General features: G+C 42.5%; 1 protein-coding gene across 5 annotated transcripts in view; it reads right to left on the bottom strand.

The window, feature by feature from the left end:
- SPTBN1 (spectrin beta, non-erythrocytic 1) overlaps nucleotides 1-19,913 on the bottom strand; it is a 214,449-nt gene that overhangs the window by 69,899 nt on the left and 124,637 nt on the right. For all 5 annotated transcript variants that reach the window (XM_066625923.1, XM_066625931.1, XM_066625951.1 and 2 more), the window contains 2 exons: nucleotides 12,610-12,761; nucleotides 231-404 (listed from right to left, as the gene is read on the bottom strand). In XM_066625923.1, the coding sequence (XP_066482020.1) occupies nucleotides 231-404; nucleotides 12,610-12,761 (326 nt within the window). The remainder of the gene's footprint in view (nucleotides 1-230; nucleotides 405-12,609; nucleotides 12,762-19,913) is intronic.

Genomic DNA, 19,913 nt, shown 5'->3' with positions numbered 1-19,913 from the left:
TGCGCCAGCAGACCAGTGCAGGCCTTTTCACCAGTGCCAGGGTCCTCTATACTGCCACAATGTGCCTTACAGCACATTAGTGACAGTGCACACACCCATCCTGCCCACAGAGGCCGACACAGAATTGGGCCCTCAATCTTAGAAATAAATATGTTCATATCTAAACGAAAACATAATGGAGTAAGCTGCAGGCAAACACAAGACAAAGTCAAAGATTATTTTGTCTTTACCTGGAATCTCAATATAATCGTCCAAATAAGGCCAAGAGTTAGTCTGTGATTCCCATCCACAATATCATGGGATCCCATGTTTTCAAGATGCACCCTCTGTTCTTTCAGAAACTGAAGGGCTTTGTCAACATTCTCCAAGCAGTGGATGCGCATCCTTCCCTTTGTTGGTTTGGGCTACAGAGAATTTTTTTTAAGGGGAAAAATGGGGAAAATAAACATTACTAAAAATAATAGACTTCACCAATTCTAAATATTCACACAGAGGTGCTGGATAAGTATGAAGTTTTCTTCATTCATTGCAAGGAAGAGGACTGTCTGCACGCATAAAGGGGTGGATGTGGGACTGTTCCTGGTATTGGAGTAAACTGGAAAACCCTTGATTATGAGAAAATCCATGATTACGTCAGACCTTCTGCTCCTGTAGAATGGTATACAATGGCAGATGTGTTTAATGTTAAGAGCTAGAAGAAAGGAAAAGACCACTCTTACAAGGGCAATTATCTTCCAGCATGGTGATAATAAAAACCCTGTGTGTTTCAGGCTCTTGCTCCATCACCGATAATAGTGTCCACTAATAAGTCTCGCCTTCATTCTGCTCTGTTATCCAAAATCTCTTAGGAAGCATGTCTTGCTCAAAGACCTTTAAGGTTTTATCATAAGATTGGACAATAAATACTTGCCTTTGTGCTCTGAATTTTTTTCCTGGCAGGAAAGAAATGTGTGCAAGGAGGAGAAAAGCTATGGCTGCCACATTTCTTTGTGTCAGGCTGTTGTTAAAGGCTCAAAAGTAGGGCCAGTGAAAAAGATGGGCAACCTAGCTTGGATCTTGCTGAGCTGATCTATCGAGCTTCCTTTTGTCCCAGAAGCTGCAGCGAGGGAGTATCAAACTATCAGAAAACATGGGGATCTCAGTGGTTCCCTCAGGGCAGGAGATCTGGCTCAGTTGGTAGAGCTGACGCCTTGTATGCCTGAAGATCTGAGGCTGCCAGTTTGAAACAACCGGAAGTACCCGAGAACTGATGACACGCTGATATACTGATGAGCTGACCCTCGGTGGCAGAGAGGAGTTGCCATCAAGTGGAGCATGGGAGGCGAAGGGCCAGAGAGAGGCCAGACAGGGAAGGAATCCAGCTGGAAGGAGGAGTTCAATGAAAGACTAGAACTATTCAATTGTAAAAATCCCTACGGGGGTTTAGAACAGCCTGCCTATGTAAACCGCCTTGGATTAAAGTCTGAGGAGAAATCTGACGACCAAAGAAAGGCAGTATATAAATACCCGTATGTATGTATAAATAAATAAATAAATCTCATTGGGGAAGAAACAGGACTCCTGAGTTCAACATGCCTCTCCACCCCTCCTCTGAACTTGGATTGCTCTTTTAATGCTGCCTCCATTGATTCCCTCTCCTTCTATCACCCACACAATCCTCAATTCTGCAAAAACCCACAATGTGAAATTGGGATAAGTTTTTTTTAAATCATATGCAGGCTTTCGTTGTCTCATATATACAGCTTGATAATACAGAAATCTAGACCATTGTCAATAAATCATTCCACAACACAAGGACCTAGTCTTATGATTTAACATGTTTTACATTTTGCTTTCCTGCAAAATATGCTGCCACCCACTCTCCTCAGGCACCCATGCCCGGTCAAAGCCTTTCTTCCTTGGCTCGCTGAAGGTTAGGTTTTATAATCTTGAGTGTATATGCTGCTAGTTAACTTGAACTGAAACACCCTATTCTTGTGTTTTGGTACTTGCATTCCTTGCAGTGGTGGGAAAGTGCTAAACAAGCAAATAAAAGCTCTGCCTGCCCGCAGTAATGAGAACTGGGAAGAGTCCAGGGAACACTGTCTGCCAACATGTAAACTCTCCTGAAAGGGCCAATCAGAGTTCTGAGCAAAACCGATTGAAGAGACCCCACGAAGAGGAAAGTTTACAACTTTGAGGATCCTTTGAAAAATAAGATCGATGTGAGGAAGAACAAATTCGTTCCAGCTCAGTTCCCTGAAGGACTAAGAAAAGAGTCAGCAATCCAACAACATTAGAACAAACTTTTGAGACAAAATGCAAATTGTACTAAACCACACTTGAACACTTTGTCATTAGAAAGCTTCATGTAGCTCATAAAACTGTGGAAAAGTGAGACACGTAACTGTCTCCGGAGTCACTGCAACGTACATCTTTGTAATTAATTGAAATTCACAGGACTGCTTCTTAAGGAGCAGCTGACCAAGAATTATTTGCAGAGTTCAGCTAGTCCAACCCCTGGAAGGAGAGGGAATCTAATGATACATCCCTAACAATACTGGTTGAGAACCAGTTCACTGAACTCTTTAGCTTTGCCAGAAAGTGAAAGCTGCCCAGATGGAGCCCCTGTGCTTAAGTTGTGGCAGTTCTCTAAGTGGTTCACTCAGCTGAGGCTGAGGATCAGCACCATCAACCCAGTCCTGGTGGGTTCGTGATGGTGCATGGGATGCACAAACAGTGCTTCCGGGGAAGCACTTGTCACAAGCAAAACAGCAACACAGCGTGCTTCCATCTGACAAGCCAGAGAATTAGCCCAAGTTTCCCTATTCAGAGATGTCAGAACAAATGTTCAAATACTGCATGGGAATGTGCTCACTTGGGATTTCTTCTGTGGTTGTTTTCCCTGTGAAAATACAATCAAACATTCAAATGCAGATGTTCACCCATGGGAAGTCTCACTCAGGTCCCACCCCTGCTTGAGTCAGCCATCTTAAAGGGGTATTCAGGTCCACACATAACACATTACCATGTGAATTTCCTATCCAACATCCTATTAAACATCACTTGAACAGCTGGAAAATGCTGAAATTGTGGGGGTGGAAGAAGGAATCCTGTCAGCATTGAGCAAAAAACAAACCACAGTTGAAAATACCTGTGAAGAAATGCAATCAGACAAACATAAAATCTATGTGAAAACATGAAAGCCATGCGATAAAAAGTAATGATTGTTGTGGCTCTGGGACTCGGTCTTCAATTGGGTGACCCAGAAGAGGGTTGTAACCTGACTTCAGGTGGGCTGAGACAGAGCTGCAGCCACCATTTTGATTTTGAGAACAGGGATCCAGAAACTCAATGGTCCACCATAAGGCCTCCAGCTGACTAGATAAATCTCGAGGTCAGTATCCCTTGCTGCCTGACACATGTGCAGGTTGCTCAGGAAAAGGTGCACTAAATTAAAGCGTCCCACACCAGAACAGGGACACAGCACAGCAAGAACCTCCAAACTACCCACTGACAGTACAGCTGGGCAGGCATTTGTATTGCTCCTGCTAATGCTATTCATTACAAGACTGACTGCATACTGCAAGTGCACAGTGAGAATTCCCACCCACCACAATCTGGTACAGAGGGATTTGTTGTAGTTCCTCCCAGTGTTGCCACCATTACAGGGATTCAACCAAAACTCAATGTTCTTCATTTTTTTATTTCAGTAAATGAAACTTAATTTGTCACTGAAAGAGCTGTGGCAAAACTGTTTATATGACTGTATTATGTATCCTAGGGAAACCTGGGGTCAACATGTAGTCTAAATGTAGTATTTTGTTAGGCTCACCCCTTCCTGACACCGACTCAGCAATAACTACAACAGTTTCGCTTCATGTTCCCAACATTCTAAATTCTTATTCAGAAGTAAAATCACTTCTGGTCAAAAGCATTCAGCCAATAGTTTTCATCAGTCCTTGTGGATACTGGAGATAGAATGCAGAGAACTGTTGTTTAACAGTCCCATGATTGCCAAAAACAAAATAGAATAAAAGACCCTAACATGGCTTCTCCTGCCCTGCACTTTATCCTGTTCCAATCACCCACCATCCTTTCAATCTTCTGTTTCTGTAACAAGCAGGGGGCAACAGAAACACCAAAGTGGCATCACTTTGGCAGCTGGGGGCCTCTTAAGAGACAGGATGGTTCTCCATGTTGTAACCAGGAAGCCTACCTGGACATTGTTTTCTTTCATTCCCCTTTTCCCTTCCAAGTAAAATCTGTGAGAGATAGCCAATATAGCTTGGTTCTAGGAAACGATGGAAAGGTCATTTTAGAGGTGTCATGGGCTCCTCTCCCAGTCAAATATTTTCTGACTGGGTCAAGACAGAAGCAGATACAAAGGTGGCCAGGCAAAACACTTGCTCATATAAATGGCCCACATGCAGCCCGTAATACACAAATACTTACAGTGTGAGTTGACCAGTTCACATGACAGTAACTGATGGCCCACAACAAGTATGCTATGCTATACAAACAAATGGGCTTGACTCACATGTTATGAGTTATTTTTATGTGACAGGGAAAGCATGAAATGCTTATAGACATAGCTGCCTTATATCGAATGAGCTCATTGATCCATCTAGCCCAGTCCTGCGCCAAAGTCCCTTCTCCAAAGTCTTAGGCAGAGGACTTTCCCACTTAGCTATCTGAGATCCTTTTCATTGGTAGTTACTTGATCCTGGGACCTCCTTCATACAAAGCTACAGCAAACACTTTACCAGTGGTCACCTTTGCATTGGTTTCTTCAATCCCTGGAGTATGGCCCAGTCTACCAGTTTTCAGTTTGGACAACAAGACAGTGTGAATTATTTTTCCTGCTCACCGCCTCTTCTTGTGTTGACTGAAAACAGTCAATAGATCCTTATCCCAGGTGTTATCTGCTTCTCACCTCCTTCTGCTTTCTCAACAACTGATTTATTTATTCCACACAGTTCAATCCCATTCAAAAAAAAAAAAAATCAAGGTGCTTTATAAATTTGACATGAAAGCCAATTTAAAACTAAAACCAAATCAACGAAAAATGATTTCTAACCAGCCCACCACCTGCTTTGCAAAGCAGACCAAAAAAATACTCATCGCTTGTAACACCTAAAAGCTGACTTGAATATGCAGCCTAAGCTTAGGGTTAGTGCAGGCAGATGCTCCAGAGAGGCCAAAGCCCCCCATGGAAAGCCCTCTCAGGAGACGCAGTCCGTCAAGGAGCAAAGAGGAGGAAAACATGATGCAGACTAGTCATTTTGCAGCTAGCACAGAAAGCAACCTGTCTGCCAAGCCAACTTAATTATCACTGTCGGAACACCGTCAGTGGTAATTAAGACCTGTGGGCTGTAGACATTCTCACTCTGTTGCCAATCAACTGATCTGTGCTAGAGGGAGACTAAACTTAACCTGGGAGATGTATTTAGCCCTCCAGCATGGCCAAGCATCACTCCAGTTACACCTCTGCTAATCACTGTTGTGGCATTGTTGGCTAGAGCTTTCTAATAGGAATAAAAATACTTGTCTTCGTAATGCTGTTCAAAGGCCACCTGAACACCTGCAGCACTGATTTTGCACTTTGAAGTTCATGAAAATAGCATTCCGTGGGTTGACGTATTGCTACTTTCAAGATTTTTATCAGGTTAAGTAAAGATACCTAATCTTTCCTTTCAACTCAGTGGGAAAATATGAGCATTAGTGGAAATAAATGGGGATAGAACCTGACCCAGAAGAAACCTGGAAGAAGGTTTCAGTCTCATTTTGTCTATATACTACAAAACTGGAAGAAGGAAGAAAGACTCCACAAGGAATGTCCTTTACACTTAGGATGATCACTGGAATTCTTGGGGGGGGGGAACACTAAGGGTCCAATCCTATTCAACTTTCCAGCACCAATGCAGCTGCAGTGTAGCCCTGATGTAAGGGAACAAACGTTCCTTTACCTTGAAGAAGCCTCTGTGATTGTCATTCCACCACAGGATACAGTGCACACCCTGTAGACATGGCCACATCAGTGCTGGAAGGCTGGATAGGATTTGGCCCTAAGTTTCTTCAGGTGCCTGGCTGCTAGTGTAAAGCAGCCCCTCCGCCTCACCTGCAGAGCCAGTCGCAACTGCAAAAGCTTTTGCTTCTGCAGTTGCAACTGGCTCTGCAGGTGAGGAAGGGCTGCTTTACACCAGCAGCCAGGCACCTGAGGAAACTTAAGTGTTTTGAAGCTCCTCTGGGAATGCCAGCGAGGATGACTAGATGCAAAAGGGCAAGATACCTTGCATAGAAGGGTGAATTACAGCAGTGGTTTGGTTTTTAAATTGTGTTACAAGAAACCATAAAGTCCCTTGGAAACTCACTGGGGATTCCTCAGTGAGAAGATCAGTAATGGAAGATAAGCTTTCCTGAAAATTAGCTTTGCCATTACTATCAATCTCTCCCTGTAGCATGCTGTCACACAGGAGTGTTGGGCAGATAGTAAGATGAACTCTTGATCCACACAGGGCACAGATGCCCAAATCTCAGCCCGGGGGCCATTTGCAGCTCTTGGAGACCCCCAATTCAGCCTGCAGGGAGCCCTCAGTCTCCAGTGAGCCTCTGGCCCTCTGGAAGACTTGCTGGAGCCTGTGCTAGCTCAACGCAACTACTCTCAGTGCAAGGGTGACTGTTTAACCTCTTGCGCTGCGAGCTGAGGAATCCTTCCATTGCTTGCTGTTTCACATATGTGAAGCAGCAGTGGCAGCAAAGGAAAGGCCGGCCTTGCTTCACGCAAGGTCTTTTATAGGCCCTGAGCTATCGCGAGACCTTCATTCATTTATATAGTAAGTTCCATCTCTAATATATTCATTTATGTAAATTTATTCAAATTTTAAATGTAAATTAATTTTTTTCCCTTGGCCCCCAACACTGTGTCAGAGAGATGATGTCGCCCTCCTGCCAAAATGTTTAGACACCCCTGACACAGGGCAACAATGAAACTCACTAATCCTGGATGACACCACTCTGCCTGATGACAGCACATCCTTGAATCTCAGAACCTTGTGCAATATGAAGGGGTTCTGTGGCAGACGGTTGATGTGGAAAGAGATTATTGAAGAAAGAAAACACAAAGACTACTGTTCTACCCACCTTTTAGCAGATACAGGAACTCTGCGTTCTATTATATCTGAACACCTCTTTATGCTCAGTGTCAACCCTTGACATTAGCCATTGGTTTTCACCAAGGGAGCTTGATCCTGCAAGAACGTACGCTCATGTACTATAGACTGCTTTTGAATCTGATCCCATGTATAGTCAACATGTCTTGGAGACTAGGATTCAATTACCTGCTCTCACTAGTAACAATTAACACCAGCCTTAATGTGAGATACTCACAGATACAATACAAATAAATATAAATACATTTCCTCTTCTTTTGAGCCTTTCAAAATGACAGCTACACCAAGAAAAGGAGCGAGAAGGCTGAAGAGCAAGGAATGGAAACTGGCTTCCTTGCTTGTGGTGTTTATATTTGTTTAAGAATTTCAACTATGTGCTGGGCACACATAAGCATGATAACCTTAATTCCTTCTAATCTTCCCCCTTCATGCAATAAAGGGCAAAATTCGTCTGTTTATGTGAGCTGACCTTTGAGCGCTCAGAAATTATAAAGAATTTATTGTTAAAGGAGCAAACAACTAAAGCGCAGTTTTATATAACAGTCTCTTATGTGTGTAGCTTCCCACCCTGGTCTCTTCAGAAATAGAAGGATCACAAAATATCGTAGCTTTTTCATGCTGACTGGATTTCTTCTGCTAGGAGGAAAACAATATATTCAGCCACGTCTCTTAAATTATCTGGCCAGTTAATTTTACGGACTCATTACTGTCCTAATGTAAAACCTGCTTATTTTCTCCAATACCACTTTAGGGGTGAAAATGACTCCCCTTTTCCCCGGAAATTCTGATGGATTCAGACTACAAATAAAGACCGTGCCATGAAATGCATTTTAGAAGCAATAAAGAGGAATTTCACGGAAACAGTTCAGTAGTTAATAGTTTTCAAATAAACAAAATAAATAGATGGTCTCCCCTCCTAGGAATCCATACTCCCCTCCACAGTTCTGACCTCCAAGTAGTGATATATTTAGGGTCCCTGCATCATTTTATTTCCCTTGAAACATTTGATGAAACAGGATCTAGCTCCCAAAATCTCATGGCACAGTTTATTTGTTAGGGTGCAATCCTATGAGTGGTAAGGCCCACTTATTTTTGAGTAAACATGCTTAGGATTGCGCCATATAGCACAGGACTCTTGTTGTTTTTGCTACAAAGACCATGGGTGCAATCTAAAGCTCCTGTTAGGCCAGTGCAAGTCCACTGCGCTGGCCTGGAAGGAGAGTCAGCCATTGGGAGATTAGGGAGGGTGGTGCGTGGATGCCCCTACAAATTGCTAGTCAGATTTTGGAAACATTCTAGAAAACATCTGGAGATTGGCCAAACTGTATATATTTTTTTAATGTTAAAGATTAAGGGCCCAATCCTAGCCAATTTTCCAGTGCCAGCGCAACCATGCCAATGCAGCGTGCACTGCATCCTGTGGTGGGGAGGCAGTCACAGAGGCCTCCTCAAGATATGGGAACATTTGTTCCCTTACCTTGGGGCTGCATTGCGGCTGCACTGGTGCTGGAAAGTTGGATAGGATTGGGCTATCTAAAGTTGGATAGGATAGTGTGTATGAGAAGTGTGTGCTGGAAGGATAGCTCTGGGATCTTCTCAACTGTGTGTGCCATAAAGTCATATTCAACCTTAGTGAGGCCATTCCCTAGACACATTTTCAACAAGCAATTCAGGAACCGCAATGTTGTGAATAGTCTCCAGAGAGGTTCTGGATTGTAAAATCTTGGTTTCAAATATACAGTAAAGTCACATCATACATGCATATAACTTCTGTGAATTCAACTATACATACTGGGCAAACAGTTTAAACAGTGTGGGAGATTCCACCCACAATATGAGCATAAGCCCCAGAGATAGCACAAGAAGAAATGTGAACCTGCTGCTCCATGGATCCCTCTCAGTTCCAGTGTGCCTCTCATGATGTGATTTTAATTTTTAAAGGCACAGTACGTATTTTGTGTACAACATGGCTCTTAAACACAAGCAATTAGTTGCCCAATCTGATCCTTCCTCACCGACACAGTAGAGCCAAAATGGTGACTGCTGCATCCGGGGGGGGGGGCAGTCCAGGTCTTCTCTGAATAAGGGAACAATTGCAACACCTATGGCTTGGTTGGAGGGGTCTACTCGATCTGCACTAGCTAAATAGCTGGCAGAAGTCCACATGGACCCACCCCATGGGATCTGGTCCAGGAAGGGAGGATAGGACATTGGCAGTGCTGGTGCTGCCGATCCTCCCCCTTCCACCCCCTCTAACCTCTCCTGCTGACTTACCTGCTCCGGCAAGTTGTGGGAAAAGCACTGAAGTGAGCAGGAAGGCATAGGCCTTCCCACCTGTGATACCAGTGGTATGCTGTTGGAGCACCTTTTGCAAATGGCGCTAACTGCTTCACAGAAGTCAGCACTAATGCAGGAGGTATGCCACCATCAGATGGCCTGTGCAGGATTGGGCTTTTAAGATATTTTCAAAGGTCATTTTGACTATATGCAATTTTTGCCTTTAGAATGTAACTCTTGCACAAGATGTGACTCCACAGTAACAAGACAGGTGAACGTCACCTAGCAACGTTCTGACCAGCAATGGGCAGCATATGTGACGGCCGTTGCCGGTCCCTGTTCCCCTTCCCCCCAAGCCTCCAAAGCTGAGGGGAGGGCTTTTCTGAGCCCTGCAGAAGCAGTGGGCATCTGCGTTCCTCAGGAAACCGGAAGTGATGTTTTTCACCTTATAAGGAGAGCTTATAAGGGGCCTCCGAATGCCGTATAAGGTGAAAAAACGTGACTTCTGGTTTCCATTGGGAAACCGGAAGTTGCATCTTTTCAGCCAAAACAGCCATTCTGAGTCTCGCAGAGGCAGCATGTGGATACGTGCTATCTCTATGGGGCTCAGAAAAGCCCCTGGATGTGAGAGGAGCTGTGCCTCAGCTTTGGACGCTTTGTTTAATGTCAAGCATCACTCAAGGATGGGGGTATGGGAACATATCTCTGTTGTTAAGAGATGCACAACTGTACTTTAAAGCACAGCACTGGGCTCTCCACTGGTATACTTAACTCAAAATAAATATTAGCATGTGCAAAGAAAAAAAAAACGTAAGTAGAAGATCCCTTGGCAAACAGGACTGGAAAACTAATCCTGCTAATTTACTCTGGAATGTATGCAATTATCTCTAGGTTTTCACAAACCACCTTATCTAGATGTTTGTCTGAGGTAGAAGGCATGCTAGAATGCTTTAGTTAAATAACAGATGCTGAAGTCATGTTCATTCTTAGAAAGAGATAACCAGGCTGAGAAATAACTATGATTTATGATAATAATATAATATAATATCTAGGGGAAATTCTGAGGAGCTTTATATCTTCATTATTATTATTATTATTATTATTATTAGTAGTAGTAGTAGTAGTAGTAGTAGTAGTAGTAGTAGTAGTATTTATATACCGCTTTTCAACTAAAAGTTCACAAAGCGGTTTACAGAGAAAAATCAAATAACTAATGGCTCCCTGTCCCAAAAGGGCTCACAATCTAAAAAGATGCAAAAGAATACCAGCAGGCAGCCACTAGAAAAGACACTGCTGGGATGAGGTGGGCTAGTTACTCTCCCCCAGTTAAAAAGAGGAGCACCCACTTGAAAGAGTGCCTCTTACCCTGTTAGCAGGGGTTAGTAGTTAGATATGCTGCTCAGGACAGCCAATTCCATTTGCTAATTAAAAAGATATCAATGTTATTGTAGGCAAAATAAGAACAGGTAATATGAAAGTTGCTGAAGCTCAAAGTGGAGAGGACCAGATGGTTCCACCTCTACATTTGGGCCCAAACTCTGGAGACAGGTGTGCAATTTCAGTGCTTCCTTTCCCACAACATAAATATGTGGAGTTCTTTCACCCATAAGGCAGACTAGCACAATGCAAGATAAAGGACGGCTCGCAATGAATTAGCAGATTACAAATAAGCAGAGGGTTAGCAGAGACAAATAAGGACCTGCCTCTTCCTGGAACAATTCCCACCTTCTAAGCTGCAGGCCTCAGCTGGACTCATGGGACTGCTGCCTCCTGGATATTGCCTCTTGAGTGTTAGCTAAATGCTTTTGTAGGCTTTTGCTTCCCACTATTGTGCAAGCCCAGTGCTGGAATTAGGACAAAGCCCTCCAGTTAATTATGCTAAGAGCTTATGGCACACATGTCTGTAACCAATTACCTCTTCATATAATGAAAAATAGACATTTATTTTCTCATGCTATATACTGGGTGCTAGAGTTCACAGAAGGCCATAAAGAGAGCCCTGCAGAATCAGAACAAGGATTCATCTAATCAAGCTTTCAGCAGCCTGTCCGCAATAGTGACCAACTAGTGAATTAATTGATACCTAATATGGCACTCATTTGCACTGTATATTTATTTTGGGCAATGGAACAATTGGGTCTGACATCTTTGCTAGCATGAAAGTGAACCTTGAATTTCTGAACCTTTCTTTTTTAATTAGGAGTTATGGGACAAAACAAAAGGAGCTTTCAACTGAATAGAAAAAAGGTGGTTTCTGGAGCACAGGGACATTTATACTGTACAGCTGATATCTTAAGAAGTCTGAAAGGCTTTGCACCACAGGACCCCATGGCATTCATAAATTATATAACAATGTTACCATAATTATTCTGCTCAGGTGTTAATGATGTAGGGTGGGAAGAAAAGAATATTTGCTGAAGCTAATTTCTCTTTAAAAATTGCTTGACTACTTCTTCTAAATGTTTATTTTATCTTTTAAAAATGTGCTTATTGAATTTTTCAGCAAATTGAATAAAAACATACAAAACTACAAAATCAGGGCTTATCAAGAGATTCATATACAGAACACAAAGAACTTCTGCAGTATTTATTGTCTCAGAGCAACAAACAAAATTTAAACAAATGGCACAAAGACTCAAGTGAGTCCTTTCAAAATGATAAATGACAATTAGTTGGACAAAGCACTAAGGGATCTTTGTTACCGTGGTTCAGAAAGGGATACCGAATAGAGCAGAAAGAATCAGGTTTACCAACCCCTCAAGACAAGCAGGCTTGTGGATAATTTTTTTTTCTGCTAAAACTAAGTTCCATATCCTAATGATTCAGTTAGTGACAGAGAAAACAGAAACATCTTTCCAAAGAGGAGCCATCTCCAATTTTGCTATTAGCAAAAGGAACCTAACAAAGCAATCAGCAAAGATGATACTTTGCCCTACAAGCAAGTAAAACTGGATAACTGGGTACCAAGGGAAGAGTTCACCCTAGTCTACCAATTCTTATGTGTTACTCTCCAATGATTTTGATCACGCAGAACGACAGAACATATATGGAAGGGTCATCAAACATTCAATTGCCCCATAGCCACACTAAGATATGTCATGAGAGCCAACGATCAAAATATTTTTTTTTTACAATCTGTTTTCCTAGAGTGAGGGCAGTGTTTTGTGGAATGACAACTTACAAGTCTCTCTCCCGAAAGAACTTCCAACAGTTTGATAAGCATCCGTCCATCACGAAGATCAGCGTACAAGTCCGTAATTCTACAGGATACGCGTGCCAAGTGAGAGTTAACCCACTTTGTGAATGTCTTCTTCTGGACTGCCTCTCGTTCATCTGTGAAAAGCAACAAATAAGGCAGAATTTAACCATAAGAAGTTTCATATGGGTTGCGTGTAAGAAAATACTGCAATGTCCTAATAAGACATGTTCTTAAACATACGGAACTGCTTTACGCAGAGTTTAACCATGTTTCACCTAGCCTGATTCTATCAGTTCCTGGAAACTGGTGTGTCTTCACCACAATCACCTTGCAGGCTAAAATACAGGTTGAGGTGCTGTCTGTTGATCCTTGACTTTGTAATCTAGGCTCCACACAGGTGTCAGTAATTTAGACTCAAATCCTAACCCAGCAATGGCATAGCTGTGCCAATGGGATGTTTGCTGCATCCTGCAGTTGGGGGACACATATGGAGGCCTCTTCAAAGTAAGGGAATGTTTGTTTCCTTACCTAGAAAATGCATTGCCCTTACATTAGTACTGGAACGTGGGTTAGGATTATGTACATTCCCTGGTAGGACTCTTAATGCAGGCCTGCAGCAAGTTTTTTTCTGGTCCAAGTGAACCAAGAGCAGATAGTATGTAAGCTGGGTGATCATTTAAGAACAATGCATTGTTAATTCACCATTCCAATGAATTCAAGAGGTTCATTCATGCCTCTGCCTTAACAGATTTTATATTCAGTTCAGACTGCTTTTCAGATAAGCTTGCTTTTCAAGCAAAGCACGCTTTTTCAAAGGAAAAATCACATGTAGCTCACCCTGCAGTCCATTCTAATTCACAGTATTTGAAACCAAAGAAACATCATTCAAACAAGTGACGCTACACCTTGTGATATGTGCATAGCCAAACACATATTCCCCCAATGATTTTTTGCTGATTTAGCTATCTTAGCTGAAAGGAGTTAAGCAATCACCAGTGGGTAATAATTGTACTAAAACTATATCTGGAGTTACTCTGGATTTACAGAAAGCCACAGACAGTCTTTGGCTTGGTCCTAGGGAGCACTTTCATAATAGTTTGTACAGCCAACAGTTGTGCAAGACAGTTGGAATTGGCTGCAGCACATCAGCTGCCACTCTAGACAGGCCACAGCTGACCCACCAATGACTTTTAGTGGGTTTTTGTTTTGGTTTTTTTTGTTTAAATTAAGCATTTTGGATGGCAGTTATGCAGAGAAACCAAAGTTCAGTATAAGGGCACTTCTTGGCATGTTCCTCTATGCAAAAATAAAAATTTGTTTCACATACAGAACTGGATTTGTCAATTACCTAGATTTCTATGTGGAGGAAAGTTTTGTAGGCAGGCACATTCAATAACATGAGCCACCACCTGCAGCCTTGAACCACAGCCCAGTCACAGGTTTAGCACCTCAGTGAGAACTAGTGCTTTATAGTTTGGGAGATTTTAGGAAAACTCTGTAGGCAGCTGCCTGCTCAGTTATTCAGCAAGAAACAAACCTGCACCTTCCTTTCATTGTTTAAGCCTGGCATTTTAGCCACTATAATGGCCAGTGTCACATTTCTCCCCCATCACACCAGTATATTTAATTCACAGGACCAGAATATTTAATTCAAAGGACACTCTCCATGGGGTTGTACCAGGTTGAGAGAGAGAGAGAGAGAGAGAGAGAGCGAGCGAGCGAATGTGAGTGAACCAAATTCCAAGATAAACTCAATAAGGCCTGGTCAACCTTTTCACAACTGAGGCCAAGGAAGTCTCTCCATTTATAACGTAGGTCAATTTTCCCTCTTGCATGGTAACTACTTGCTGAAGGATCAAGACGTTTGGTTTGTGCTTGCACAGGACTGATTAGAGACAATGCACGGCTTACAAGCTGGCAGGTTCCATCTCAATTGAAGTCAGCATATTTCTCAGAGCGTATTTCTCTGCCTTGACCCTAGCACACCCTTTCCATGCTTCATGCACAGGAGCCCTTATCAGGAAAAAAAGGAGCAACCCATGCTAAATCAGAGGAGGAGGCAGACTCAGGGAGTGAAAAAGCAAAGGCAGGGTCTCAAATGGATATTCAAAAACAATGACTGACATGTAAATAGAAGGATACATTGCAATTAAAAAAATTATTCTCAGAAGCACTGAGATAATTTCATATATATGAAAAATAAACATTACAATTCACCTGTGGTGTTTTAGTGACTGTTCTATTATATTGTTAGAATTGATTTATGACATAAGCTGCCCTGGGCATCAAATGACAGAAATTCGAAACATGAATGCCAACAATAAAGCTAAATAACATGGGCAGCTCAATCCTAATCTGCACTCCTGCAACTAGGCTGCATGGCCTGTGCTGGATACAGTGCAGTTTAGGAGGCAGCTGGAGGTTTCCTTGGGGTAAGGGGATATTTCCCCCTTACCTCAAGTAATGTGCCAGCCTGCCTATGGGGCTACTTGGATCTCTGCCAGAAGTCCGAGCAGCCCCATGTAAGGTTGCCTGGCCCAGAAGGAAGGATAGGATACGGCAGAAATTAGTAGGTTTTGTGCCCAAAACTAGTAAGCAACTACGTCTAATAAGAAATAGAACCCTGTTTTAAAACAAAACGAAAAGAGACTTCATTCTTGCTTGTGTTGTAACTCTGCCCCATGATTATAAAGTACGCCCAACTTCTGTTGCAATATCAGGATGTGAAAAATCCCAAGATGTAGCAGAAGGAGGCTAATAATTTACACAGCCAGAGCGGGGAGGCAGCTGCTTCCTTAGAAAGCACAAACCTTGTTTCAGCAGTGTGATATTGCAAAACAATGGCAAATGAAAAAGTGGCATCTTGAAACTGGAGTTGTTCTTGCAGGGCTATGGCACAACACCATGCATTCTCTGGTTTGCCAAATCCCACTGCAGGGGAGTGGGCTGGAAAAAGGGGATTCTCATCACCCACCTACCTAAAAGAGCAGTGCACAATCAAGGTGTAAAACCCAATATGCTCTGCACAGATTCCAAGTATACGTCCATGAACTCATTACACTCTCTTAATAATCAAGAAGATGCTTCTGTCTACCTATTCATTACTCTCTTTCACAAATGACACATGGTTGAAGAAATGGCAATCAATGGCCCAAAAACCATTAAAACGCAGAGCAAAACACAGATGGCTTGAGGCTCAGCTCATATACTTATCAGATCAATGTCAGCAAAGTGCAAGACTGGCAACCCTCCCCCCTCAACCACACAGATAACATACGATGCAGGTACTCCACTTAGAGAACTGTACACAATACTGTATTTGTACAATTCTACTCCTCTTTTTAAAAAAGAAGAGCATGCATAGAGGCTTCCATATGGAGTGCCTATGACAGCTGTTGGTTATGCATACGCAGTAGGGAGGGCTGGCTACCAACTCTTCCACTATACATCACCTATCCAGTAAATGTCTGAACACAGGATGCCTAGGACACAGGACAACCAAGAAGGCCCAATTCTGTGCTCCAACAGGAGGAATTGAATATGGGGCCACAACTCAGTATTTTGTATGCAGGCAGACCTATCCCTTGGGGAGGGCAATTGGGGTGGCCACCCTGGGCCCCACACATGGAGGGGCACTGCAGAGTGCTGCACCTCACTTCCTGTCTCTCTGCGTCTCTGGGGCAAGCAAGCACTGTAGTGAGAATCCTCTCTTTGGGGTGCGAGTTGAGTTTAATCTAGAGTGCTTTAGTTGGTATTTTATATTTTAATTTTTTGTAGCAGTTATATCCATTTTATTAGCTGGGTCAATTATTTGAATATATATTTAAAATTTCAATAAAGAAAATGGTGTTTCTATTATTATTATTATTACTACTATTATTATTGAATTAATGAGCTCATATTTATTAACTTGACGTTTGGGGCATAATTAATTAATTTAGGTATTTTTAATGCCATTACATATATGTGACCATAATAGAGCCCCCCCCTGCACTGGCTGAGTCACCCCAGACCCTGCACCCTTTTAGGGATGGTCATATGTGCAGGTCTTCAGTTCAATCCCTGGCATCTCCAGTTTAAAAAAGGGCTCAGACGGTAGGCACTGGGTAAAATCTCAGCCTCAGACTCTGGCAAGTCAGAGTAGACAAGATTGGCTAGCTGGTCCACCTAGAAAGAGACAACTATGTCAAAAGGAATTGAGATGCTAATAGTAGCTCTAGGAATGTTTAATAATGGAGTGTAGCAAAGACTCTTGTGTATCTTACACAACAGTGATTTTAGACGAGAAGCTGAAGTGGTGAAGCCACTACATAAGAACAGCCCCACTGGATCAGGCCATAGGCCCATCTAGTCCAGCATCCTGTATCTCACAGTGGCCCATCAAATACCTCAGGGAGCACACAAGAGAACAAGAGACCTGCACCCTGGTGCCCTCCCTTGCATCTGGCATTCTGACATAGCCCAGTCTGCAAACTTTGCCACCTCACTGCTCACCCCTGTCTCCAGGTCATTTATGAAGAGGTTGAAAAGCACCAGTCCCAGGACAGATCCTTGGGGCACACTGCTTTGCACCTCTCTCCATTGTGAAAATTGCCCATTGACACCCACTCTCTGTTTCCTGGTCTTCAACCAAGTCTCAATCCATGAGAGGACCTGCCCTCTAATTCCCTGACTGTGGAGTTTTTTCAGTAGCCTCTGGTTCGGGACCATGTCAAACACCTTCTGAGAGTCCAGATATATAATATCCACTGGTTCTCCCGCATCCACATGCCTGTTGACCTTTTCAAAGAATTCTAAAAGGTTAGTGAGGCAAGACTTACAGAAGCCATGCTGATTCTCCCTCAGCAAGGCCTGCTCATCTATGTGTTCTGAGATTCTATCTTTGATGAGGCATTCCACCATCTTACCCAGTATAGATGTTAGGCTGATCAGCCTATAGTTTCCCGGGTCCCCCCTCCTTCCCTTATTAAAAATCAGTGTGACATTTGCTATCCTCCAATCCTCTGGCACCGTGGCCATTTTGAGGGACAAGTTGCATATTTTAGTCAAGAGATCAGCAACTTCATTCTTCAATTCCTTAATAACTCTTGGGTGGATGTCATCAGGGCTTAAAAAAATAAAATAAAAAGGGCAAGCTCTCTCTTCATTTGAATGTTCTGTGTCACTGACACATACCAAAGTCATGGCACACTGCCTTCTTGAAAAGGTATGAAAACTGGGTTGGACCAGGAGGCAGTGTGCTGCAATGTTGCCTGATGTCTGTGATTCATCATAGCATTCAAATGCACAGCCACTACCTAAGAAAATGCACGTTGTATGTGACCCCAGTTGGCTATCTCTTCAACCATTAATGCTGGAGCTCATGTTATAAATGCTACAGAGATGCTAGTAAAAGCAGCCTCCTGATAGAAAGGTTCCCAATTCAGTTCCTGGTATCTCTAGGTCAGACTGGCAAAGACTCTCTGGCTGAAACCTTGGGAAGCTGCTGACAGTTAATGTAGGAAATACTGTACTAGATGGACCAATGGACTGCCTCAATGAAAGGCCGCTTCGTACATTCTCCACACGGATGGACAGCATGGACAGTTAGTTACTGGATGTGCTCCACTGTATATACCTGACAAGATGTATGTGATAGTTGCTTTGGGTCCCCTCAGGGGGAGAAAGTTGGGATAGAAATATGGTAAATACATCAATAAAATTTGCCACAGGGAGGCTGCTTTCGGCACTGCCCCTCTGGCAACTGTGTGTCCACACTTTTACTCTACAGTTAACCCACAGTCAAATAACTACTACCTTAAGAAGGACATTTATTTTCTAGAGTTCTTTGCAAAATATCACATGCATGAACTCTTAACTCAGTCCTTATTTCATTTCCTTATTTCCAAGTTTCAGGCAAAATACAGCAAGCCCAGCTTGCTTAGGGATTTTCTGTCAGTCTCCCTGATGGAAATGTTCAGTGCATGGGACAGGAATTCCCAGCTGTAGTCACAGAAATTTCTCTGCCTAATCTCACAAAATAGGGAATCCCCTGGATGTGCTTCCACACATTAAGCACATTCAGTGTAAGATACTAAAATTTGTAACCCAGATTTCAGGAACTTCGGGTCATAGGGGCATGATGTGGCCAAGTTTCACACTGAGAGCATTTCAAGATGGTTGCATCAGCATGCTGTGTAGTGAAAACAGCAGCTAGCAGTCTCTGTGTAGAGTTTAATAACTAGAAAAGAGCTCTTTGTAGGTGGTTTCTTTCACCACTTTCAAACTCATAAAGCAAATGGACAATTTCCTGCTGTTAAGATTACCAAAAAACAGACTAACTGATGCATGTTTTCTCCAAGTACAGAATTATTTTTTAAAACTATCATCTGAAACACATTCTTCTTAAGAACAAGTTCTCCACCAAGGTGCTCTATAAAGTCCCAGCACAAGTATGGGAGCCCCTATACTCATAAGCAGGGGCATCATCCCATGTTCACTCCAATGAACAATGAGCATCAGCAAGTCTCACATCTATGAATCCGTCTCTAATCCTTTTCTCAAGAAATATGTGCTACTGGCCATCATAGCAGCATATGGAAAGAATTCCATCCATTTACGTTATACCCTGTATACATACATATATTTTGGCTTGTCTTTAATACCAAAATCTGAAAAGAGAGACTTAAAACAAAGGTTTGGAGATATAATGAAAATGCAAGAATGACATCCAACAGCAAAGCAGAGAATTGGGAGGGGGAAATATCAGATGAAAGAACACACAGAGAGAGAGAGAGAGAGAGAGAAAGAGAGAGCGCACACCACATCTACTGAGTTCATGACCCGAGTTTCCCTAAACTCTGAGAAGAGAGAAGGTATACTTTTTAAAATATTATTCATAGCACATTAGTAGTTCTCACAGGGCATGCTATTTCTTTATTTGCTTTTTTTTCTTACTTATTTGCTTAGTAGTTTTGCTACCATTCAATCCTCCAGTTTAAAAAAATTCCAGCCAGTTTATTATTAACTATTCAAACAATCAAATATAGAAAGACACTTATTAAGTGTTTGCATACGTATGCATGCCGTAGGACACAGTTTGGTAATTACTGGTCCAGGGTCTCTATTAAAAAAATAAAAAGACCCACTGTTAATTAGATCATTAGCTAGCCAGGCATAGAATCTGGTCTATGGGATTGTAAGGATAGATAAAAACTTTGTATCTCCAGGGGGAAAAACACAGGCATTGAGAGATTTTGAAGCTTTCTAATTAAAGCCAGAGGATATGGGTGGAGCAGCAAATCTCT

Source organism: Tiliqua scincoides, chromosome 1, assembly GCF_035046505.1.
Source record: "Tiliqua scincoides isolate rTilSci1 chromosome 1, rTilSci1.hap2, whole genome shotgun sequence".
Lineage (NCBI taxonomy): Eukaryota > Metazoa > Chordata > Lepidosauria > Squamata > Scincidae > Tiliqua > Tiliqua scincoides.
This window is presented reverse-complemented; position numbering and strand designations above follow the sequence as displayed.